The sequence below is a fragment of the Cebidichthys violaceus genome, unplaced genomic scaffold (genome assembly GCF_023349555.1).
Source record: "Cebidichthys violaceus isolate CVI_PGR_0920_01 unplaced genomic scaffold, fCebVio1.0.p SCAF_9, whole genome shotgun sequence".
NCBI classification, from domain to species: Eukaryota; Metazoa; Chordata; class Actinopteri; order Perciformes; family Stichaeidae; genus Cebidichthys; species Cebidichthys violaceus.
In genome coordinates this window covers 9,382,973-9,408,954 of record NW_027176975.1, presented here as the reverse complement: position 1 = coordinate 9,408,954, position 25,982 = coordinate 9,382,973, and the positions used below count along the sequence as shown (strand labels likewise).

General features: G+C 39.2%; 1 protein-coding gene across 3 annotated transcripts in view; it reads left to right on the top strand.

The window, feature by feature from the left end:
- Positions 1-25,982, top strand: part of edil3a (EGF-like repeats and discoidin I-like domains 3a) — a 102,243-nt gene that overhangs the window by 34,820 nt on the left and 41,441 nt on the right. For all 3 annotated transcript variants that reach the window (XM_068703835.1, XM_068703834.1, XM_068703837.1), the window contains exons 3-4: positions 3,064-3,192; positions 20,935-21,048. In XM_068703835.1, the coding sequence (XP_068559936.1) occupies positions 3,064-3,192; positions 20,935-21,048 (243 nt within the window). The remainder of the gene's footprint in view (positions 1-3,063; positions 3,193-20,934; positions 21,049-25,982) is intronic.

The following is a 25,982-nucleotide window of genomic DNA, read 5'->3' as shown; positions in this document are numbered from 1 at the left end:
GGGAGGCTGTCGGCACACATTGGTCTGACTATAGATCATCATGTCAAAACAGCCCTGAAACGTGTCACCCCCCCTCTCCCTCAGAGAGCAGGGCCTCTGTGAAAGCTATTATACGTTTCTCTGTTCAACTGATTAGCCACCACTCTCATTATTACTGATACAGGTCCTGGCTTTGAAATAGCATGACTTCGATAGGATTAACTCGTTTGTAATTCATATCCAGAGGCCTTCTAATTCCAACGAGAGAACAATAATAAGCTTGCTAGTGGTGTTATTTGTTTATTTTCTTGACTGAGATCGTTTTAGTCATACATTTTCTTGGTTGGGGCTCTAGTCTTAAATGGTTGAGCAGATGATGTAGTATACAATCCAAGGCTGCACCCGTTTACTTGACATTGTCAAATTTTGTGCTTATGGCTTCTCATTTGTCAAATTGACTAAAGAGGGCATGATAGTCTCACCCTTGAGATGTTGTCTTGTTGCTTATCACTTAAAATGAAATAAGAGACCTGTCAAAGCACAGTTTACCTGTCATTGCTAAGATATGACTGTAAAAAGACTAGAATAGAAATTTTATCAAGAGACAGGGAGCTTAGAAAAAGGCTCACAGAAGCAAATTTGTTTTTCATCTTCTGGTTCTTCTGTCAACATACTTTTACAAGCTTCAAACTGACACAGAGACCACCAAACGTTCTTCTCACAACAGTATTTTAATGTTTAACATGTGCTGCGCTTTGGCCAGGTTTTTATTAAAATCCAACGGTGGACTTACTAAAGTTTTCCCATCCAATATCAAACCACAAAGTTTTGACAGCACTCGGGGCACTCGTACAACTCAATGTTTAAAAGATGAGACAGCTATTGGCAGGCCCTTGAGTTATGAAACCAATAACCCCGCGTCAAGGCCTCGTCATTTACATTTGGCCCCACTCTGCAGGTTGGTCCAAGAAAGATTTTAGATGGCAGTAATATGACACCATGTTGTGGGCACTGCCAATGAAGTAATATATTGCTCTGTCATATGCATTTGGTTGTAATAACTTTAATTCAAAGCTGTGCTTATCACCATTGGTCCCAAAGAGATAAAAATGATGTGAATAAATTGAAAAAAACACACTTTCACTGAACAAAAAGTGCTCCACTGAGTTATTAATCATTACCAGCAGAACTTTGAGGATGTTTTTTTTTTATTGAAATTCTTTTGTTTGCAAAATCCCCAAAGCGTGAATTCACTCACGGCTGCAAAGCTACCCAGTGTTCACTACACCCAAATATTAAAGAGAAAACAATGGTAATGATGAATGGAGTGCTGCACACACAGCGAGAATGCATGTGCTTTGTGGCCATGAATATGAATTCCCTTGCAAATGAATGTTTTGCACATAATAGCCTTTTCTGCTGTATGACCCTTGTGCAGGGTACAGCATACGCACCCTTTGATTTTTAGGAGGAATGCTGAACCGTTGTGATCAGTTTGTTGTGGAACAACAACATGTGGAAACTTTTACAAAGTAGGCCAGTACTCAGAGTATATGGAGGCATTGACTACACTTCAGCTGTAGCATAGCAAAGTGAGCAACAAAACTACGAGCAAACACACATTGATTAATATGAACTATGCAAGAACCGATCCATTCATACATGACTGAAAGCAATGCTATTTTACTTTGTTACTTTATGAACTTTATCATTAAATGGCAGAAGATAATGAAACGTTACTATCTCCCTGTGGTGATTATAAAATCATGTATCATTAAAGGAGTTGTGCTGAACATGCACTTGTTAATCAGCTATACATCCTCAGTTAGCAACCAATAAACACTGTTTCAGCATAATGTCTTAAAAATACAGATCACCTTGAGAATGAGAATGAATTGTATTCTAACCAATCTTAGACATATTTTTATTTTCTTTAAACAAACATTTAATTTTGAATATTTGTTTATTTAGACTCATGCAAAATTAGCTAATCAAATAAATCAAAAATTGGTGTGATAACTCTATGCAGTGTTACAGTATTAGCCACTATTCTGCACCCTCTGTTAAGACCAAATAGAAGAAGAGGAATAAATAGCAGCACCAATGGCAGAAGGTCAGTTATTAATTATCCAGCTTGCCTGTGCCTCATACCCAGTGGAGCAGAAAAGGTCTATGCAGTCACTCAAGCAAATTCGGTTTTGCTCTGAGGAATAGTCCACTATTGACAATTGATCACTTAAATTGGGGTATGCAAAGATCAAAACTAAGCTATTTGGCTGTATCTTTTTTATATTTCAATTCTGCATGAAAACGTAATTTAAGTTCTATTCATTTCAAAGGAAACAACAATTTCAAATGTAACAAATAACCCATTAAAAGACTGTTTTATGTTTTGGCATTGTTGGTATAATTTTCATGTTACTGCACTCAGTATCTGGTTAAGCAATTCCCTCCTCTGCACTCTCGTGTGTGTGTGTGTGTGTGTGTGTGTGTGTGTGTGCATGTATGATTGTCTATGCATTTAGGTGATAGTTCTCTACCTTGCAGCTAGTCTGTGCTCTCCACTTAGCTCTGTTAGGATGGATTGTTGCCTCCCTGGGGGGGACATATTCAATGTTGTTTAGCCTGTGCCTTGGGCTGCTCTCCAAACCACAGAGATCAGCAACAGTCACCGAAAGCCAGCCTCCCCCCCGCTCTCCTGTCATCCTCAGCTTGCCTGTCATTCTGATTTACTCATATACTGTCTCACAAGGTCCAATTCAGGGTAATTTTTCATTCATTTAAATGCACCGGCAAAGTCCACTTTTTATTTGTATAGTTTGGTTTACATCACTGGCTGGGTAAGGTTGTGTAGAAATGTTTTTTTGTCATTTGTCTGTTGGCATGGCAATGCTCATTTTATTCATGAACATACTTAAAAAAGCATGCTACAGCAGAGTGAATCAGTTACCTAGAACATTGTGTACTTGTATACACAAGTAAAAGTTGGAGCTCATTATCAATGTCTCACGGCCTGAACACACTGTTTTAATATTGGCACAAAACAGACTTTTGAATAGTGTTTTCTTCTTTTCTTGCATGCAGGCCCTTGCCATCCAAACCCTTGCCACAACAGAGGGGCATGTGAGATCAGTGAGACCTACAGGGGAGACACCTTCATTGGTTACGTCTGCAAGTGTCCACCGGGCTTCAGTGGAGTTCACTGCCAACACAGTAAGTTGAACCCCTTTCTCCCCTTGCCCTCTCTAACAAACCTCGAAACATTCTCACAGATAGGGGTACACCAATAAAAAAATGTTTGGACCAAGTACAAGTACTTACAGTTAACTACTTGCCGGTATGGACCCTGTACTGGTATCGCTATCTATGCATGTAATCAAAGAGCTTGTACAGTTTTAGAAAACCTGTCTCCTTTTACACAGCCCATGAAGTAAAGTTTGTCTATTTGAGCTGACAGATTTTTCCAACACAAATAATGACCTTGAGCAGTGAATAAATGTCAGGCAGCTGACAGGAAGTAAATCGCTGTTAAAAAGACGAGTTCAGCAAAATGATAGTAGGATTGGTGGAGAAAAGAAATGCTGATCTGGCTTTCTTTTGTTGAGCATGCTCTTAATAGAGGTTAGTGTCAGAAGGTTTTTGCTGCCTATGAGATAATACTTTACATTAGACCAGGGCCATTGTTCTCAAGTCCCGTACAATTTATGCTCTACCTTTAAACAGACTACCTGAACTCTTTAGCCTCTAACGACCTGAAACTGGGCACAAGGGTAATGTCTAACACAAATGTTGAGGTGCAAGCGGATGTGGGTGTGACCAACACCAGAAACTGCAAAGACATGGATGGACATGTACACAACAGACAGATGAGCAACATCGCGTTTCTTAAAAAGACAAAAAACTTCTATCGATTCTATTGGTGCAAAGCTTCTCCAGGCGTTTCCTGAAACCTGAAAGCTTTTTGATTTGATAACTGTCCACGACAGCGAGGAGCAGCCAGAGTGAGCTGTTTTGATATTTCAAAAAGTCAAGTTTTTCTTTCTTTCTGAAGCCGTCTTTCACTTTTTACTGTACTCAGCAGTTTTGAAGACAATTTCACAGCAGTGTTGAGGCTTGCTAATGATAAAATCCCTTGCAGTACCACTTACCAAAAAAGTCTGACAGGAAGTGAAACTTACTGAATGTGTCAATTCATTTGTTAGTTTTTTATAAGAAGTGGAACCAACATCAGCAAGTTTTGCATCAAAACCTCTACATTAATATCTGTCTTTAAAAACCCTCTCCATTTTGAATAGATCCCAGAATTTGGAAACAGCATATAGCTCATCGTCTGTAAGTGCTAAATCTTGCTTAATTCTGCAGGATGATGTATCGGCCAAGTCATGTGGCTGCCATGCCTCAGTGTGTGCTTCACTGAGCATTGCATTAGCTTGCACAGTACAGTTGTCCTTCATTTCATCGCAGGTGTGCTTCTAAGTAATGGATTTAATGTATCATGGTGCAAACTGTTTTGTGAGATGGATCATTATCGGTTTCAAAGTTTCAAAGAGAAAGAGAGATAAACATGCAGAGAGAGAGAGAGAGAGAGAGAGAGAGAGAGTTGACGTTAACCAGTGCTTACAGAAACCATTTATATCTGTCTCATAACTCCACCACACTTACACCAAGGTTAAACAAGACAGCAGCTTAGTGATAAACTGAAAAAAGGGGCTTTTGTTTTGGGACAGTCTGTGTGAGTCATTATTTATTTGTTTCCACATCTTTTTTTTGTTCCATTTTTAATGAAAACCCACAAAACATAAAATCAAATGGAGCGAGTCGCTATATCAACGGCCTGTCATTGTGTTTGTCTTCAGCCTGAATTGTGAGCAATTGCCTAGTATTCATGTCATAATTCAGTTATTGTTTCCTATTAAACCCTTAGGGCGGTGAAAAACTGATTTGGTATGGGCTGAATACACATTAATGTCTGCCAATTTTCCTCACCTTCATTACAGTTGAATCAAAGAGAGTGGGTGTGTAAGAGAGAGAGGGAAAAAAGAGAATTCTGTTAATAATCAAATCTAGCGTATGGATAATTCCTACAATTAAATGATAAAGGCATTCTCATAATTGTTCCTTTTGAATGACAGCTTAGCTGGCTTTGTTATGGTATGATGTTGGCTTTTAATGGATGACAAGCTCACTGAAAAGGATAAAAATGAGAAAAAGACACTGACTGAGAAATCTGTAGGATCCAAGAAACAAAACAAAAACAATGGGCGTTTGAATCCTGCTGAACTATTGTGATGTGTCTGTCATTTTCATGAATATCACACAATTTTGTGAGTGGATAATGATGTTTCCATTTTCACTGTTGCCGGCAGTTCAAACTTGTACATAACTTCTTGGTACTGCCTCTGTCAAAACTATGAATTCATCAATACATGAATTAGTCCTCTGGTTAACAGGATAAATGACTGCTGCTTGGAATCATTTCTAAAATCCTTAAAGGAACAAACCTTTTACTCAGCGCACACAGTATTCAGTATAAATTGGATTCAGGATTGAATCATTTTGTAGGATTACCCTTTATCTTATGTTATATCTAATCCAGTGTTTTAAATCAGTACTGGCCCAGATACATGTTTGGCTTTGTGTATACCACACAGATGCAACATAATATATGTGTGGGACAGCCCTGGCTTTTTACTGTTGCTCTTACTATCTCCTTGCTCTTTCTGTGCCAAATCCAATTTCACACCTGTGAACGTTATCCTAAACACATGCGCTACATATCCTGCCTGTTGGACTGGTTTTATGAAGCGTAGCCAGGAATGATTTCGAACATGGACAGCTAAGATAAGTATGAGCTATTTCAGACTTCTTTGATGAGTGGATACTGTATGAATTTAATGCTGTTGACGGCTTTGTTTTGGTTTTTTAGAACGCAGCCTTCAATGACTTTACTTGAGGTGTTGAGATTTCCATATTGAGGGCAGATGTCAGATAATCACAGCTCAGGGTGTTGGCAGGGTGTGCAGTCACAGCAGCCATTAAAGTGAGCATTTTATAACTTTGATTTCATTCAGCCACTTTATATGCAGCTGAATCTCACAAGGTCTTGTTTCCGTCTTATAAAATATTGCTTAAACGTTAAACTACAAAGGTGTCTTTTGCTCGTTGCATTAATAATGTGCTTGTGCTAAAAGTTGCTATCCCATTGGTTTAAGGTTTTGCTTTTGAAATAATGTAAAGAAAGAAGGTGAATACTGATTTATAAAAGTTTTAAATCGGTTTCACCAAGTCCAAGTCTCACCACCCCCCTGAGAAAACCAGGATTAATGTCACCGCTTTTATTATGAGAGCCCTTATTATCTCAAAGTCGTTCATCTTTTGAATAGTGTGGCGTCATGTCCCTGTGGTGACAAGAGAACAAGTGGTACGCTATTGGGCGAGTAGCCAAACATTGCTGTCACTGTGTGAAGATTGGGACTGATTGCCTCAGTCGTCATGAGGTTGCAGATCATATTTAGGGCACATGTTATCTGCCTATCAAGTACAAATTAAGTATAAACTGTTGGAGTCTTTTGAGGGGAAGTGTTTTGTTTTTCTGAACAGAAAATCTGCCGTATTGTCTCCACGTAAACGGCCTTGTGTAACAAGGCCCACCTCATGGTGAGGCTGAACAAGATTTTGATTTAATTTGATGCAGTAAAAGTAAATCATGTCTTTGAAAGTTGGCAGATCAGATGAAGATATGTCGACCTCTTTTCTCTTTTAGAAGGAAAGCTTGATCGGAATTTTCTGCGGCTTTTTCTTCTTTACTCTCTTTCAAAGATGTTGGTATGAGCCAGTCTGTTCGGGCTGGTGGTTATCCATGAAGAAACAGATACAATCACTGTACAAGATAAAAAAATTAGCAAAGTTTATTTGGCTAAATTATCTCTCAGATGATTTGTGTTCACTTTCTAACTGTCTCTTTCTATCCTTCCTTGGCCTGCAAGTCCTTGGAGCAGAATCTATCTTGGTCTTTGATCAATATGGGTCTTTGCCTTTCTTTTTGAAACACACCAGCAAGGCAGGATTGATTGAGGCTAAATGCAGGATGTATGAGGTCTTTTTTAAAGCTTGGCCCTGTATTTAATGATGCATTGACAGTTGCTATCATGCTGCATTAGCCCTGCTGCCTCCAGAGCTTCTAGCCAAAGAATAATCAACCGCTGTTTGTGGCTGTGCCCCCTAGCGTAAAAGAAAGAAAGAGACTCCACAAAGATTTGCTCTGTGCTTACTCAGTGGTACCTCACTTAGGAGTGTATTAGTTTATTGTGTTTTGCAGGTGAAAAGGAGGTATACAGTGGCACTTACATTTCCTTTTGCTTGTTTATTTTTTCCTCTCTAATATTTCACCAGGCTTCCTGACTCCTCGCGTTCACTTGGGTTTCTTTGGAGAGTGAGCGAGAGAATGAGAAATCTGACTTATGTTTTGCTGGCATGTTTGTTGTGCTCAATTTACTGAGTAATATCAAGATGATACCTCAGACAATAGCGCTACAGCCCGAAGCAACATGAATAAGTATCAGAAGGGCAGTGGTTATGCACATCTTAGCCGTTAAACATTTGACTAGAACAATAGACTGTATCTGTCAGGTACAAGGCAGAGGCAGAGGTCTGACAGTATTTTTCCCAGCACCCCTTCCGCCCCCGTGAACACCCACCACTTTACCAGCACACCTCTGAGTGGTTACCTGCACGTCTTAAAGCGAGAAATGACTTGCCCTTCTCAAACATGCCACTGCCTCACAGGAGGTGACTTTGTAGTGCCCGATCTTCAGTTTGTTGTGATAGCAGGGGGAGGGAGGGAGGTGGAGGAGGGAGCTCTTGTTAGCCGGCATATCTGCCACTGCTCCCACGGAGGCCACAGAGAGAGGACAGCAGGTGGGGTGGAGAGAGATTGCTGGGCTTGTGGTTTTCTGCTCCCTCTTGCCATGATTGAGGCACTTGGTATCTCCTTCTTACTGTGAGGCTGCACGGTTAAAGTCACTCCAGCAAAGATTGCGATGAAGCATGCTAATTACCTTCTCTTTTTGTAGGAGTTGTTAAATGTTAATAGCATTCTCACCGGGCCACAGAAAATCCCAAATTATTTCAGTTACTAAGAGATTTCCTTTTGTGACAAACAACTTAGTGTTTTTTGAAAAAACAGTATGCTTGCATGCTTTAAACATCGATACAAAAGTTGACACAAAAGCATTATCATTCAAATGTTAATTTAATGTCTATGAGCATGTATCAAGATCAGTTTGTGAGCTGCCCCTCTGGCCTTTCGGTGTCAAACATGGGGACTAAATGAGCATTTGTTTGCTCTTTCTGTTCTTAGTTATTTTGTAGAAAGGATGACAGTTCTGAACCATAAAACAAACCCATATTTCCAGTGAATTTTGCTTGCAAATTGCCACAATATCAGCTTCCTTTTCATCTCAGCGGTGAAGCTCCACAAAGTGCTTTTGCTATTTTGTTTAAAGCTTCGGGGGAAAGTTGTACAGAAATCCACTAACTGTCTTAGATCATATGAGCAGTATAGCTGAATTGTGTTTTAGGGTGGAAGTTTTCGGGGCAGGCTTAGCTAAATGGATTAGCTAGATTGATTTAAGTACAACTAAAAGTTAGTGAGAGAAAGTTTGTTAAAGAAAAACTTTTCCACGGTAAACCGTCGGAAGGAGTACTTAGTCCACAGAATGTTAACCTATTTTCCAAATAAACAGAGGCATCAGCTTAGTCATAGTGCCTGAGGTCTGTTCTGTGAGGTATAAATCTGCCTCGTCTTAACAGCCTCTAGGTTACAAGAAATTATGCTAATCTGCACACCACTTTTATTTTTAAATGCATAAATTATGATTAATAACTTCTAACACCGGTTTGTTTTCTCATAATGATTTATACCTATTCCAAAATGTTAAACTTCTTCTGGTCCACTTCTTTTGATCTTAGGGTCAAAAACTTACATAACATGTTGTAACAACATTTCAGTACAACACCATTTCATAGTATTAATTTAGGTTATTAACTCAAGAGTCTCTGATGTATTTTACAAAACAGTGTTCATTTTTGTGACATTCTTCCAAAACCTCCCATTGTTTACCTTGTGAGTATAGATTCACTCCTGCTAGAGTTTCCCAAAGTCATCATTGTATCACCAATCTAAAAATGTGCCCCACTAACAGAAGTGCCCTCAAAAATATTGAACACTGGCAGCCTCAAGGCTCTCCTCACTGCTCCATTACTGTGATGTAGAGCTGTGTGGAGGACATTTCCAGACACCCTCTCAGCATTACATTCACAATTCCACAGCCCACTCACTCCTCACAGTCTGTGGCTAGAAAGCTACATTTACAGGAAGAGATGAGTGTAGAGAAGCCTGGGGGAAGGGTCCATACTCCCCTAAACGTGATAGAAACGACCACAATCACACACAGCCAAACCGTCAGACGCCAATGATCAACGATTCATGGAGAGCCATTGAGTGGGTCTGCATACTCCCTTTCTGGCTTGGAGGAGTCGCCGCAGATCAAAATGGAAAGATGGATATGCTTGTGGGCCAGCAGCCCTGTTGTTTCAGCTCACTGCACATTTGGTCTTACTTACTTCAAGGAGCCCCACATTTATTTCACTGGAAACAGCAGAATGCATCTTTTTGTGTGCGGTTCAATCATAATCTGGTCTAAAGCTGTCCTTTAGAGTACTTTAATGCTTTACTTTTTTAACTTAAGTTAAGTTAAGAAGTGCGCTTTAGTATCTTTTTCACCACTTATTTGATATTTATACACAAAACATCAGAGCCACCTTTACTTTGGGCACATGGCGTTCATCAATATATCTGAGGAGGAAAATAAAGAGTCACGGATGAATGAAAGAAAAGAACACCTTGTTTTTGTCTTGCATGAACATTTCCCCTTCAAACTGATTCTGATGATTATTGTGGAATCACAATGTCACCTGCATTGGGTTACTTGAAACATGCCTAATTATTTTAATTGTTGGGTTACTGAAGGCATACCTGACATATTACTCTGACTGGGAGTTTGCATTCTGCAGGTAAATAGGTTTCAGTTGAATTCAGGGCAGGGCTAACTTTACTAAGTCAGTGGAAATGTTGCTAAGTGACACTGTCAGCGAATGTAGACTGTATATAAAGATCTTTATATGTATAGTCTGTTTCAAAAGTTACATCTCCTCTCCACATTCATAATCTACATACACTTACCAGAAAGAAGTCTGCGACTACTTAATTCTCAGCAGTCAATCACAGCTGTTAATCATGATGTCACATCTGCTTTTTATATTGTCAAATAACGAATTAAAAACCCCTGACAGGCTCTCCTCCCTGTGAAGTAGTCTCCTGGTGGCGATAAACGGATATACGGCTTGTTTTCTCATTTTTGCCACTTTGGATTTAATCCAATAAAATAACTATCAAATGTACACGGATCCTGTACCGTCATCTATATATGTTTTCTGTTTGCTTTGAGTGTGTGTGCATGCATGCATCCACAAAGTGAAGGAGACCCGGTCAAAGATCAGTGTTGTACTTCAAATGTCTATTTTCTCTGGTATTATTCTGCTCCTTTCTCCATCCCAGGAGTAGTTGACCCTATCTCGCCCCCGTCAGAGGGCATTTTGGATAACAAGCTGGGGAAACAAGCTTGAATCAAGGTGTTTAGGGCCACCTTCTTTGTGCCACTGACACAGATGTTTTATTTAGCCTTCTAGAAAGAGCCTTGTGCTTACCAGATCAAAACTGACCTGTTTTTCTTCAGGTTTATTGAATACATAGAATGGCATCAGACAATATTAACCAGGATCCATCTGTGCTTGGCCCTGATCTTGTCAGCAGTGTTCTCATGCATGCTCTCATGCCTTCATTTGTCAGTCCTCTGACCCATCATTGATGATATTAAAGTGATGCATCACCTTTTCCATATGCCTTTAGTAAGCACTCAGTTCTGCAAATCCTGCCAGATAAAAACTGCTGTAGAAACGCATTTTGAGTAAGATGACCTTTCTTGTTTGGCAAGGTGGTGCTTTGCTAGCAAAATTACAGACTGGACATTTTTTTTCACAATGCATCTTTGCTGTTAAAACCAACTTAAATGACACAGAATGCCTTCAGGTTGTGGATGCTATATAAAATGGTAGGACCGACGTCTTGTTAGTCTTTTAGAGAAAGGCCAGCACTTTAGAAAGAATATTGGATGTGCAGAAGTGCTTCAGGAATGGGTTTTTTTAGAGCTTAGATTTCTTCATTATGTTTGTTGGGATTAAAAGTGAAAATGAGTAGAAACAAAAGCCTTGAAAATAAGTACCTTGGTTTTTATGAAGAAAAACCGCAGGAAAAATAATGACATGAGACTTTTGAATAAAGAGCATTGATGTATTTGTTTGATTTAGTGGGTTTCTTTTCCCCCTCCCTTGTTCCCAGTCCATGGACACGTACTCACCTGGTCTATGCTTCCTGGGGGAGAGTTGTAGAGAACAAGCTGTTACCGGGGCCTAATTGTGTAAGTCCCCCTCAGACACTTGAGCCTTGCTGTCACCTTCTAGCCTCTACAGTAAGTATGGACCTTTTGGCAGATGGCCAAAGCATAAATAGAGATGCATTTCCAATTCCCAAGTGGCGGAAAAGAGTTAGACTCATCCCTGCCCAGGGCTTCTGGCTGGCCAAAGCAGAACACTGACAAATGTTCAGCTTGACTACACAGAACTGCAGTAATTCAGAATTGTAAATCTGTGGCCAAATTAGTATTAGTGTTGTTTTAGTTTGTGTTCAATGAGACTGAAATTAAGGTTAACGGCCATAACATATTATTTTGACTGGTGCCCAGCAGAGAGATCTTATGTTATTAATCAGTCTCTCATTTAATCATAGATATGACTCAGCGTGGACAAAATTATATAGATGTGTGAATGTTCGTTATGAAGATTATAGTACATTTTTACCAAAGCATTCATGGGCTCTCCTCTAGGCAGATAAAGATAGATCAGAGAAAGGGTCAGCAAAGAAATTAATTAATAAAATCAGTGTGAAATTAAACTCTGCATAAGTCATTCAAAATCTCACCCTTATCAAAATCCTTTTTCTTTTAGTAGATATGAGTTTAAATATTTAGGATGCAACTTTTTCTTCAGATGTTATGTTTTGAACTAAACTTTGTTCATCCTTCATATTTACTTGTCTTTATGACATGCCTTGGAGAGTTCTTGTCTTTAATATAAAAACGGTATTCCAGTCATTTTTTTAAATGTCAATGGTGTTTGGTTGAGGCACCACTTTGATCCGGAGTGAAGTATGTTTTTGGGTGGATTACCAGTCAATTTCGTACTGGCTTTCATTGTCCCTAGAAGATGAATCTTACCGACTTTGATCCCCTGACTTTAGTTCCTGCACCACCATGAGGTTGACATTGTTGGTTCAGATTCAATATCTTGACAACTATCAGATGGATTTCCTTAACATTTGCTAAAGCTATCCAAGGTCCCTAGATGAGAAATTATAATGCTTTGATGATCCTCTGACTTAACTTGTAACATCACCTGCAGGTCAAACTTTTCACTTTCATTCAGTGAACATACAGCCTACTCCCTGGATTGGCACAACATTTGGTACAGACATGTTTCCCAAACGATGTACTCTACTGACTTTGGTGGTCCCCTGACTTTTTGTCCAGGGTCACAATGGGGTTGACATCCATATTGAAATATGACAACGATTGGATGGATTGTAGGGAAATGTGGTGCATATACGTTCATGGTAACCAGAGGTTCCAACTGTAATAACTTTGGATATCCCCTAATGTTGTAACCCTTTTTTGCCACCTGGATGTAACTAAGGCTGTTAAAAACAACATTTTGTATTTCTAGTTGTTGTTTGTTGAAAATGTATATACTCAAATAATGGTCTCCTAAGGGCAGGCATCTCTTGTTATCCTTAATTTCCACCTTATTTTTGCTCTTTGGCCTGCCTCCACTTTCTTTCTGCATCTTATACCATTTGAGTGTCTCTTAAACATTCTAGTAAGTGTACCTCAATGATGTTAAAGAGCTTTTGGATCACTCATTATTCTCCTCACACATCTACTATGGAGGCTCCTTCTGCAAGCTTAAAATGACACTTAAAGCTTTCCTCCAAGTGTCAATCTGCCCCCAAGCTAAGGGCTCTTCACATTCTGCTCTCCCCAGCTTCGACAGAACCCCCCGGTCTGCGTGTCTTAGAAATGATGAGGGTTTTGCTTCTAAGATACTCAAACCTCTCTGCAATGCATCTTAAGATACCTTTCCAAAGGCTTCTGGAGTGGTGCTGTGAATAACCTCTATGTGGGATAATCCCACTTCAAAAAGTGTGTCTTCCAACACTATTCTTAATCCTGAATTCACAGCTTCATGCATCATCATATCCCTTAAAACATACAGCATGTGTCACTGTGAAAACTAACCTGCATGTGAGATCAGGTTATTTGTTTTCATTTCTATGTAGGAGATCAATACAATCAATACTCACGGTAAGTTGAAATATGCATGACCATGCAGAAGTGAAGCACTGTGAGAACACATATCATATCGGGTAATAATAAATATCTCTTTCAACTGGTTGTTGCACGTCATCAGATTCCGGATAGGAATCCTGTTTTATGTGGTGACAGTCACTTCAGTGACATGGGTAAGGCCAGGATAGAGTGACAGAATAGATTGACAGTGGAGACAGGCACTTCCATGTTCCATCTTCTATCTCTGACTCAACTTGGAGAGACAGGTCTTGTCCCGGCCTTGTGTAGTGTAGAGTCGACACATTTCACTGCACCAGCACCTGTCAAACACCACATCCAAGGCTGATCGCCCATATACGAAGATGCAGCTCTGAGGACAAGTCAGCACTTGAAGTACAGTAGCGTTATAGAACTATTCAGCCGGGAATTCAATAGGCGGGCCATCATCTATTAAACATAGATACTGTACATGCGTGTATGCACGTGTATTGCATTTACAGTAAATGGTAAAGCTTTAGGGAACATTCAATCATACAAAAACAGGCAAGATGAGATTAGATATAACATGTGATCAAATGCAGTTGGATAAAACCCTCACTCTGTGCTATACATACAGCAGATGGCTTTTATATCTCTGCCCTTTCAAGAGTTCTGCGTTGCATCAAAACTGACAAGAATGAGTGGGGAAAAGTAATATTCACAACAACAAAAAAATAAGCGTGAAGATTGCATCACAGGATAAATTAGCACACAAATCACAGAGGGAATGAAAGAGAGGACAGCCAAGATAAACTGTTCTGTCCATTATTAAACATGTTTTTATATTGTTCCCATGTGATACAGTATCGTCATGTGTATAACATGTCATGTGCAAAACATTTTATGCAGTGTTTTTGCTTCCTTAGATGTATCTCGGTGGTCACTGAATGATGATGCCATGTGCTATACGCAGTATGTATGAGCCTGGAATTAGGGCTGTATTTTATGTCCTTGGGTGGGCCCCATACAAATATTCCAAATGATTTTGCTTGTCACTCAGACATGAAATTTTCATACATTTTTTTTTCCACAACATCCGTAACAAAGTGCTCTGTCACAGAGTTTATAAGCTAATGATAAACATTCCTCCTGGTCAGACTAGCACCCAAGTAATATAAATCATTGGCTGTGTGTTTTTAATTTTACCCCTCATAAATTCATTCAATGTGTCCGTGGATTGCAATATTTTTTCAGTATCAAATCCAACATCTGCAGTATACCAACATGAATCACAGGGCATCAGCAGCAGCCTGTCCCAGGGTAAACCCCATCCACTACGGAAAAAAAAAAATAGGATGATTACTTCTTTGGAAGTACGAGTGTTCATGGTCAGGGGTTAATTATGTGGCAGGCATAAACAACCAGTTGTCCACTTCATTGCTGTCGATCACTGACTGTAGAGGTCATACCACTCTTCCTTGCCCAGATAAAGATGTCAAGAGAACCAGCTTGCTTACCAAACGTGTGGGTTCACTGGCTCTGTGACATAAAGATAGATAAGATGAGATGAAACTTCCCCTGGGGAAACTGTGCATGAGGGCTAAAATGAGTCCAGATGGAGAGATGTAGCACGATGAGACATCGCCACATGAAAGCAAAATCTTGACTAACCTCCAATTGTGTGGCTTACGGTGTCTTGGCAGAGGAAAAAGAGGGCTTTACCCAGATTTACCCAACATCTGACTGTAATTTAATGAAGGAAGTGGGTGAGATGTAGGGGCAATACTGCTGGGACATTACCTTTAATTCTGCTAATTAAGTTTGGGGGCTTTACAAGTTTGAGAGGATTACACGCTATTAGCAGGCATTTATTCCAATCATTTGTGTGATTTATGTTGTTGTTTGGGGCCAGTTTAGGCTTACTGGTGCTGCTGCATGTATATAGTTAAGTCCAGCTGAAATAAAAAATGCTTTTTTGGTGTAAATCGATACAATTTCCGCAGTTATCTTTTGAGGAAAACAATTTGTAGCATAGATGGAGAACATGTGTACATAAATTGTTTTCTTCCTTTTAGAAATACTATTAAAAATGCTTTATGACCACACAAAATATCTGTTTTCTGACTTTGGTTGATGTCAGTTCTCTAAACTCTTCTCTAACACGGATTACTGCGTAATTAATTACACTCAGACAGGGTTTGAGGGTGCGGTGTGTAGGATTTGGCGGCATCTAACAGTGAGTTTGCAGAGTTTGCAACCATCTGAAACTTCTCCTGTGTGCCATGCGTGAAGGAGAACTATGGCGGTCAATGCAAAAAGGCAAATGACTCTATCTAGACCCAGTGTTTGTTTTTTTTCCATTCTGGGCTACTGTAGAAACATGGCGGCTGGCACTGTGAAGAGGATACGCTCTGTATCTAGATATAAACGACTCATTCTAACGTTACAAAACACAACGCTTCTTATTTTCAGGTGATTAAACACGAAAGAAAACACTTCATATTTTTTTCATATTTCATTTCTGGCAGTAGATTTCCCTAAATGCTACACACCGATGGAACTTCATCATTTTTTGCCTCGTATTTATGGCACATATACATCCTTCGTTGTGCAAGATTTGACACAATACCTTTACTGTTGAATGAACTGGAAAGCAGATTCATCGGCTGTGTGTTTGTGTGGCTGTAGCAGGTGCAGGTGCCGCAGAGGTCAGTGCAGCCCAGCGGAGAGGGCACAGATAAACCCCCCTCCCAAAGCAGGTCTCCTCCTGCTCTCTAGACACACAAAAGCCAATTTAGCGCTCACAGGCAGTGCTAGTTCCCGACACATAGCACTATTCATTGCTCTCATTATTGTCCGACTGAGACACTTTTTAGATAGCAATAGAGGAGCAAAGCCAGGTAGCGAGACATCTCAGTGGACCGATGAGAGTCTGATGAGAGACCGATCAAATTTATTCTGGGGTTCATAGTGTCCAAAGGTATTGTCTGAGGCAAGAGGTAAGGAAGATGATGATGGTATTAATAATGATAACAGTATATTATGTGGTATTAATCATTTTATTAATCCTAATTTTATTATGTCTTACAACAACAACCAATTCATTTATACAATTACAATATATTCATTAATAAAGCAATTTGTTTTATTGACGATTGGCATAATGAAATATGCACCTGTGCAATATAATACACTGTATTAGCCCATCATCATTTGCTACATCATGTGCCTGGTGTTACTGACCAATGGCCAATTGTATTTTGTCCACCACTGTATGTGCAGCAGGTGGACAAAACATCAAAGCCTTGTTGTTGTATATTGTTATAATCTAATGTAATAACACCAAATATAGTATAAGTTAAATCAACATCATCCTGGCTCAGTTTCAACAAAAATAACATTATAACCTTCACAAGTGGTATTATTGGAGAGCCAGTGTTGTATTATATTAAATTATACGCCTTTTAGTTTTATTGTCTCCATCCGCTGTGGACATCTTTACACAAACTGGCTTGTTAAATCCATTATAACCAAGATGGCATCATTCCCATTAAACTAAAGACACCAGTTGCAAATGTTGTTTTACCATAAGGCTTTAATGACCTGTTAGTTTGCAGAATGGAAGAATCTGATTATTAGGGGAACTCCTTGGATACATGCCTGTAACTGTGTTGCGTAAACAGACACACTGAATGTATTTACCTGACCACTAGGCTTGCACATATTTCTCTGTTACACCGTCTTCTCTCTTTCTCTCACAGTTTCTGTCCCTCCAATCCTCTCCTCGCTTCTCATCACCTCTCTTCTTTGTTTTATGTTGAGCGACTTAAGTGCATTCTATGAAGTAATCCCTTCTCTCCCACCTGATTTACTGGCAATACACCAAGTTTAAGTCTTCCTTTCTCTGCACTTCTCATAAAAGGAAAGCAAATCGTAAGATGGGCTTGTTGTGCTTTCCCATCTCTGTGGTATGTTGTGCTCCCGGCTATTTGAGTGGCTTTCCCATTCCCATTTGTCTCACCTTTGTACTTGGACCTACAGTACTGGTGGCAACAAAGCAGGATATGAACTTCCAGGGTAACACAACATCACTTTTCTAAGTGGTGTGATTACAGTGGTAATATAACAGTGAATTGTGTGCAGAATGACCTGCAGATTGTTTATGGTTTTGGTGCTATTGTACATTAGTGCCCTGTGCCTCTCTCCCACCAGCGCCCATCAAGGTTTAACAGGTATGGCTAATGGGTGAATGTACATTCCTGTTTTATATACACTTCTTTGACATTTGAAGTACTAGTCTCTAGAGGGAGTGCACATATTCCTTTGTACAAATTACTCTTCTGTGAATTGCATTAATGATGTTTTATATGGCCTGCTGTACCTTTGATTAATAACTGCATTAGTATTGTATTGGTTTTGTCACATTTGCTAAAAATTACAAAACACTGAGAAGCTGAATTGTTGAATGAGGATTGTTATTCTCTATAAGACAGGCTCTAGTTGTCATTTTTCAGGTTAATGGTTCTTCACAGGATTGTACACATAATCCCCCTTAATTGCATTAACCTCCCATAATTGAGATGTTTCCTTCTGACAAGTGCTTGTTTTTTCATCTCTATGCTAATTGTGTGTTGTCAGTAGGAGGCATGTTGTCATGCTGGCTATTTTGGGATTTGCCACTGTAACACATTGTCCTGTACTAGCTCATCAAAGCACAGTTAAAGCTGAGGCCGGAGCATACGAAGGATCACAGGTGAACATGAGGAAACTGGTTAATGGGAAGCATTATTCTGCATCACATTTGAAACATGAAAGGTTCTGGAGTTAGCTATGGAGAAGTACAATAACTACTGATTACTGTATGTTGTGCAGCTGATTATTGCAAGCACTTACAATGTTGCAATAATCCCAGAAAGACCCAAATCCAACCCATTAATGACAGAGTCTTTGAGTGATTGGCTCTCTTAAATGCACTAATAAGGCTAGATTTAGATTGTGACAATCGTGAACATTTTGTAACCAATTTTCATGATGCAGGATAACCACCGCTTCACCCGACTTTATCTTAAATAAGGTGCTGGAAGTATCAAAAAAGCTCAAACTGGTATAATAGATAGCCGCACACTTAAATCTATGCAGAGAACACTTTATTTTTAGCTTTTCATGAAATCAAATTTAATAAAATAACAGATCAGATTTTTCTGATTTAATATTTTTTCATTTTAATTTCCTTTCCTCTTTCTAAGCTTAAGATTTAAGCCTCCGTCCATAATTGTCTCATATAGATTGAATCTCCATAAGTCAAAGCACAGAGACTCAACTGCATGGTCCCCAGCTGACTGTATAAAATGTAGATCCAATCATGATGCAATTTTGGGGAGAAGCAATTAACCTGTGCAACTAACCTGCCGCACCAGATGGTTTATTACATAGAACTGAGCCATCATTGGAAACTGTTTGTAAAAGGGCAGGTACTGTAAAAAAAAAAAAAGATTTGGCAGGTAGTGGGACGAACTATCTGTCAACCAAAATATTGTTGAAGCCAGTTGGCAGAATAGTGAAAACATCTTTTCCATTGGGAAAAGCTTTCAGTGTCATTCTTTGCTCTTATTTCAATGAAGAGCAATGTGTACAACTGCATATTAGAACTTGAATGGCTTCATGGAATTCTTTTGTAAATGTCTTGAGAAACAGATACTGGAAAACAGCTAGGGTCTACACTTAGGCATGCACCAACAGACAAATGGAAAAATACAAAAATAAGGCAACACTTTCAATAAATGTCATATATACAAATCTTCACAGCTTGACAGGCAAAATAATTTCACTTCTCTCTGTTATAATTTACATGTTTGATCATAATTAAAGATGAGTGGCCCCTGCAGTTTGAGTTTGATCTACCTACTTTATGTCATGCATAGCTGTGTGTTGATACAGTCTGTCTTTTGGAAGTAGTGATTTGAAGTAATGTGAAAAAGTCAAGCTCCGTAGCCACAAAACAACATGCTGGCTAGTACAACATTTTGTTCAATATTCCTAAGAATGAAGCTCTAAAAATAAACAAGTTGGGTCGCATCACATTCGGAGGATCTGTGTTTATTTCATGTGCAGTGAATTTGATCTATCACCTGCTGTTTTTCACTAAAATGGCTGTGTAATACAGGATTCACAAATTACAGGGCTTCTCTATCATCAGCTATATCTGAAGCAGGATGTAACTGCCATATTAAAAGACACAGCAGGCCTTGTCTTGAGAGTGCTGGCTGTGTGCTCACAAAATAAATAAAAAACACAGTGTTAGGTGATAATCTAGAGTATAAATAGAGTATATACTGCATAGAGAGGATTATTCATGTCCAGATAGCTGCATAAGCAAAATGTCTCCATATAAATTCCAAGACAAATGAAAATGAAATGTGGTTCAAGTTCAACCTGCACAATGTTTGCTGGTTCTACAGTTCAATTTCATTATTTCACTCTATTTAAATATGTTTTTTTTGTTCTTTGCTGTAGATTAAAGATGCTACTGCTTCCAGTCACAGTACCTCAGTGACCATTATGTGTGAAGAGCATGACTGTATTTCTCTGCAGCATACAGGACATTCACCAAAAAACAATATATTACAAATGTGCTCAAGTGACTATTATACTGTATATATTATAGATACAATCTCAGGGAGATGAAGCACTGTGAAATACTTACTTTTATCATGTTTCACTTTGTTCTCAAGCCTAGTTACATATTCATGAAGCCAAAATGTAGTCACAGACAACTCATGGTATGGAGGATTAAAAGTGTGGGCAAGTCTGGAAATCATTAGAACATTGTTCAAAAGTTTACCTCCTTTCCTCTCCCACTGTTATCTTATTTCCCTTAACTGTAGCTGTAATCGGACAGAGTGCTAATGAGTGGGATGGGTGTGGTTGTGGGTCTGTCACCTTCTGTAATTAGATGATGAATCAATCAGAGAAGATCATATTGCAAAAAGCAATTACAGAGCAAAGATGGCTGTACAAAAGATGATAATTCTGTGGAAATGTAGCATATCTACAGTCTGTTTTACTCTTCTATGTTTCTGTGATACTTTAATGGAGAGACTGAGGATATTTACCAAGCCTATCGCAAAATAAGTCAGTGGTTAATTAAGTACACTGAAAATGTATTTAATTATTTAAACTGCAAAGAAAGTACACTAGGTTAGCTGTTAATCTTAGCATGTTAAAAATGTGTTATGTGTTCTTATTAGTGGTCTTCAGAGGAGCTATTTGATTTATTAATTCCAAAAAAACGGTGTCTTTGTGAGAGCTTCTATGGGCAGACTCAATAACACATTGAGGAAATTCAATATACGCTCCCCACCAGTACATTCTAATGACAATGAGGTCTTTTTAATTGCCTATGTCTGCCTCAAATTTATGAATTCACCTTTTTGTTTTTGTTTTGTGGCTCTTCCAGATATTAACGAATGCGAAAGGGACCCATGCAAGAACGGGGGCATTTGCACAGATCTGGTTGCCAACTATTCCTGCGAATGCCCAGGGGAGTACATGGGGAGGAACTGTCAATACAGTAAGTGCTCATGTTTCTTTTTTGATTTTCTTTGTCAGCTATCCATTTATTCTTAACAGCACACACACCAGACAGTTTGCTGGTGAGCTAATTCCCCTAAAGAATATTCTATCAGATTTCAGTGGATAGTGTGCCTACCTTTGATGACAACTTTTTAAAGGTTATACAAGGTTGGTAAGCTTTGAGGACATCCTTTGTTTTTGAGTATGTTTTATAATAACCATTATTGTTATGATGTGCTCAGTGTGCACCATTGCAGTTAAAAAAAGAAAATGAAGCCACAGAGAAGGAATGTTGGCGTTTTCAACATTTGACAGTGGAAAAGCAATGTATCTTATCTGTATATTTTTGGATATGGCTAGCACAGCATGATCATTTATTATTTCTAAAGTACGGAGGAAGATTAGCGTCTCATGTGAAAAAAATATTTGAGTTTAAAGTGAGAATTTTGAGAGTAGAGTTTTTTCACATGTGGCTCTAATCTTCTTTCGTACTAAAGTCTTCACATTCCACACAATGTTCATGTCTTCTGAATTAAAGGCAAATAAGCATTTATACACAGCCAGATAAACTTTATCAACTTTATAAAATAAAATCCAAACTTCTCCTTATATAATTTTAATAGGAAATTTGGACGATTTTTGCATGTTCAGACAAACACACAATGAACCCTAAAAAAATTGGAACACTTGAATGCTGAGAAGTCAAAGCCACTTTGTGCTTGGAAGCCCTCATTTCATTCTTCTGCCAGTGGCTGTGTAGGATGAGAGCGCTTCCGTCTTATCACAAGTAGCTTTCTTTTTGCAAGACGCCGGAGAGCTTAAAGTGCTCTTGTGTGTTTATTATGCTATTGTGGGGATTTGGTCTGCTCACTCTAGGAACATATTAGGATTAATGTAGCAGTGGACCCGGAGCCCTGAGCCACCCCTACACTGCTACTCACAAATGAATTTATCAGATTTTATATCTTATGTTAAGCACAGTTGTTTGACAACATACTCAGGAATTTTCAAGAACAAGTCTGCATCGGAGAGAGAGAAATTTTGGAAGTTGTTTTATAAATTGAATAACAGAAGGCAGAGGGTAATTTGTGTACAGAGAGGAGTTAAGAGGCAAAGCCTGATTGATAAGGTTGGTGGAGTGAGTGAAGCACTCAAGGAGAACGATTTAGTCTTACTGATTGAACATATGCTGAGCTCCATTATTTGTTTAATGGTTCTCATTTCCATTTTCTCTTATAAACTCTATATTTGTACAGCATATTATACATTAATTCAGTCAGCCAAAGTGGCAGCGCAATATTTAAGTATTATGGTTTGTTTTGGGTCTGTTCTTGTGCACATTAGATTTGAAATAAAACAATGACCATGATGTGAATGTGCTTTCTCTCTGCTTTAATTTGATGATGTTTTCAACCAAAAATTATCACAGTGTATCTTTGAGTGTGTAAAGGGAAATAACACTGTTCAATCAATATAGATGTAAACAACCAAAAACACCCCTAAAGCTAAACGTCTGCACTGTTACCTTGTTTTGTTTTTTGTTTCATGCACTGGAGTATAGCCGAACATACCACAGTCCTCCTAATACTGTCCGGCTGAAATGTATGTTTTCTGACGAGGCTGCTTTATGTCAAAAGCAGCCTGAAACAAGAGACTGGATTACGGAGGAACAAAAAAATCTATCACAAAATGTATAACAGAAGGAGCGCCTCCTTCTCTCTCTCCCCCCTATTTCTAAACTACCCTCTTTCAGATGAAGGCAAAAATCCCCCAAATGATTGTTGAATGGTAAAAAAAAATGTAAACCGAGTTCTAAAAAAGTTGAAACCTACATTTCCCATAATGCAACTCAATAATGTCTTCCATTACATACTCCCTGTCTGCTAAACGCCCACATCTTTAAACTTTACATGCTCACTTAGCCTACCAGCCCAAGCTGAGATAACCCTGATGACATCACTGTGACATCACGTTATTTTCACATTATTTTCTCAGATTTGGCAAAGCTTCCCCCAGAGGACATTTTCCTCACAAGCGTGTTACTTGTGATGAGTAAAATGATTTTCATGTGTAAACGTGGTGGAATTCCTCTCTAATTCTGCCTTTGCTGTTTAAATGCATCATTTGTTGAATTATGTCACAGCCTTATTATAAGACATAAAGTCTGTGTCGTCCCCAATACATATCAAAAATAGATAGAAAAAGGCAGAATGCCTGGAATCTACTTTTATGCGAGGACTCGTCATCTCTTCTGACTTGTTCCTTCAACCCACGTTGTGAGTGGGCAAGTACTGCACACACATTGGCTGTTACAGATTAAGCAGCTGTACATTTTCGGCCATATCAGAAATGAGTGACGTGATGACAGCAGTGAGCTTTCTGTCTGTTCGGTGATTACCCGTTTTTGCTGAAATAATTGCAGCGCCTTCAGTATTGATTCCCACTATCCATTGGCAAGCCAGTAGTGCAAAAAAGAATCATATCTATTGCTTGCCAACATGAATCCCGGTAAAATATACAAGAAGGCATACAAATATAGGGTGATAACACTTGGCACAAAGTGCCTTTCTGCCTATGCAAATTTGGGATTGTTACGGCTGTATTCATCCAGGGACGTTCACATTTTCAGACACTAATATGGGTTAAATGGTCGGTTAAAGAGCCACTCTTGAGAAAAGGTGAGATCTGTTCAGGGTCAGAGAAGATTGTACCATCTGCCTTGTAAATGTTTAGTTACGTTATGGGTTGTGAAAAACATATATTTATCAGCCATCATCTATCCTTATACATTTTTTTTTAAACTCAAATATCACTATCAGTATCGGCATCAAAAATCCTGTATCGGTCGGCCTATAATTTATGTATCATTTACTTTCTTTTGCACCTGTGGAACCTTGATTGTACAGTTCGGCTGTACTGTACAATCTGTTTTGTGTGTTTATTCTTCTTTTCCTCATCCCCTCGTTCCACCGCATGCTCATTAGTGTTAGTATGCTTACATTAATTTCAGTGGGGCTCTAATTTGTTTAGGCTGTAGGTAGGGTTTGTGGGAGATGGATTCAGCTGTCACATCACCGTAGTGCTGGTGTTAGTGATGTGTGCTGTCGCAGAGCTGATGTATGCTCAGGGGCCAGCAGGCCAAGGCCCGGGGGCTGGCTGCCTCTGATGCTCTGACGGACGACTGGCAGGCAGCTCGTTAAGAGAGGCCCTTCATTGCCGCAAGGTGAGAAGGACTGCGACTTTGCAAGTGTCTTGCAACAATATCCACATAGAATACTTTACAAGAGATCTGCCGAAGAGGTGCAACAATGATACTGTGGTGACGCAACCTTGCTTCTGTTCCCCTTAACTTCAGGTCATAATGAGGGAACATATATTCCATTTCCAGTTAAATCCAGGTGATATACCATCTGTGGTGAGGCTAGAATAGCATATGTAAGTCCACAGGGTCCCTAATGAATTGAAAGTCAGTATTCATGAAGGATGTTGTATTGCTGTTAGTATTGATTTGCACTCTCTACTTTCTTTACATTTGGTGAGGAGTTATCACCCTCAAGTCAATTAACACCCCTTAGCCTGCCATTTGTAGACATGCCTAATTACTCAAAGCAAATGTTGATCCCCTGACTTTACACAGGACAGCCTTGCAGAGGTGTTGGCATGGCTGTAGACCCTTAGTCTTGTTTTTCTTGAATGAGAAAAGAAAATTGAATGCATTGTGTCATTTTAGGGGGACACTTGTTCAACTTACTGCAAAAGCTAAAGCTCTGTTCCTCTCACTTCATGTTTGAGTTCTGAGCTTGTGAACATACCCTATATGTTTTTAATATAATTTCACAGTTATGGATACAATTATTTAATGGGATAAATCAAGTATAATCAATTTATCAATTTTAATTTTGAGATATCTCACTGACAGACAAATCTCGTTGGAGAGCTGTTAAGCAGAGAGTGCCGCTAATACACACAGATATGAATTGTCTCTGAATAATACGATTAGGCTTAGAGTGCTAAAATGCAACATTTATTACTGTTTATCCAACACCTTTGTAATTGTGTCTAAGCTGTTGGTTTAGTCTGGTTTACCATGTCTCAAAATAAAGGCTTTATGTTGTTTCTAAGACTTGTTAAAAGTACTGAATATAGTTCATCCATCAGGTCAGAAAATCAGAATGTTCTCTTAGCTTCAGCAGTAAGCTACCGCATCCACCTACGCCATCCTTTCAGTGATTTACCATAGTGGAATATATAAACACATCTATGTCAGTACAAACACACTCAAACAATATATTCTTTGCACTCTCCCAGCCTCCAGTCGATCCCCCAGGACTGTCCTCAGACATTACTCACTGTCTCCGATGCCTCACTGTTGCCTAGAGCCCCACTGTTTTAGCAGATGGATAAGTCGTGCTAGGGTTGTTTTCATTGTTCCATTCTTCTCTGACTCTTTCTTCTGTGGTGAAAGTCTCCTTGCAGCTCCCAACTCTGCCAGTTTCATTGTCTGCAGGAATGTGCGTGTGCCTCGTCTGTCTGTCTGTCTGTGTGTAAGTGTTGGGTTCAAAATGCTTAGCTGTTTTGCTTAAATGGAGAAGGCATCACAGCCTTCGGGTGACCCCTGCTCCAGGCTTCCCCTGAAGGCTGGTTTACACCGACACCAACAGTTCAGTTGGCATGAGTGAGCAGTGCCTCTGGCAGGACTTTGCACTTGATATTTCTTCATTCTTTTGGGACATGTTCCCTCAGCTTTCCCAACAATTGTTGTTTTAAGGCTCGTAAACACAGGTCCTAAACACAGCTATTTACCATCTGTGCAGACACGCTAACAGTAGACATATAAAGGTGACTGTGGCTCTGGTAGAGCGGGTCTTCCTTCAATCAGAGAATTGGCGGTTTGATCCCCGGCTCCGCTAGTCCATGTCGATGTGTCCTTGG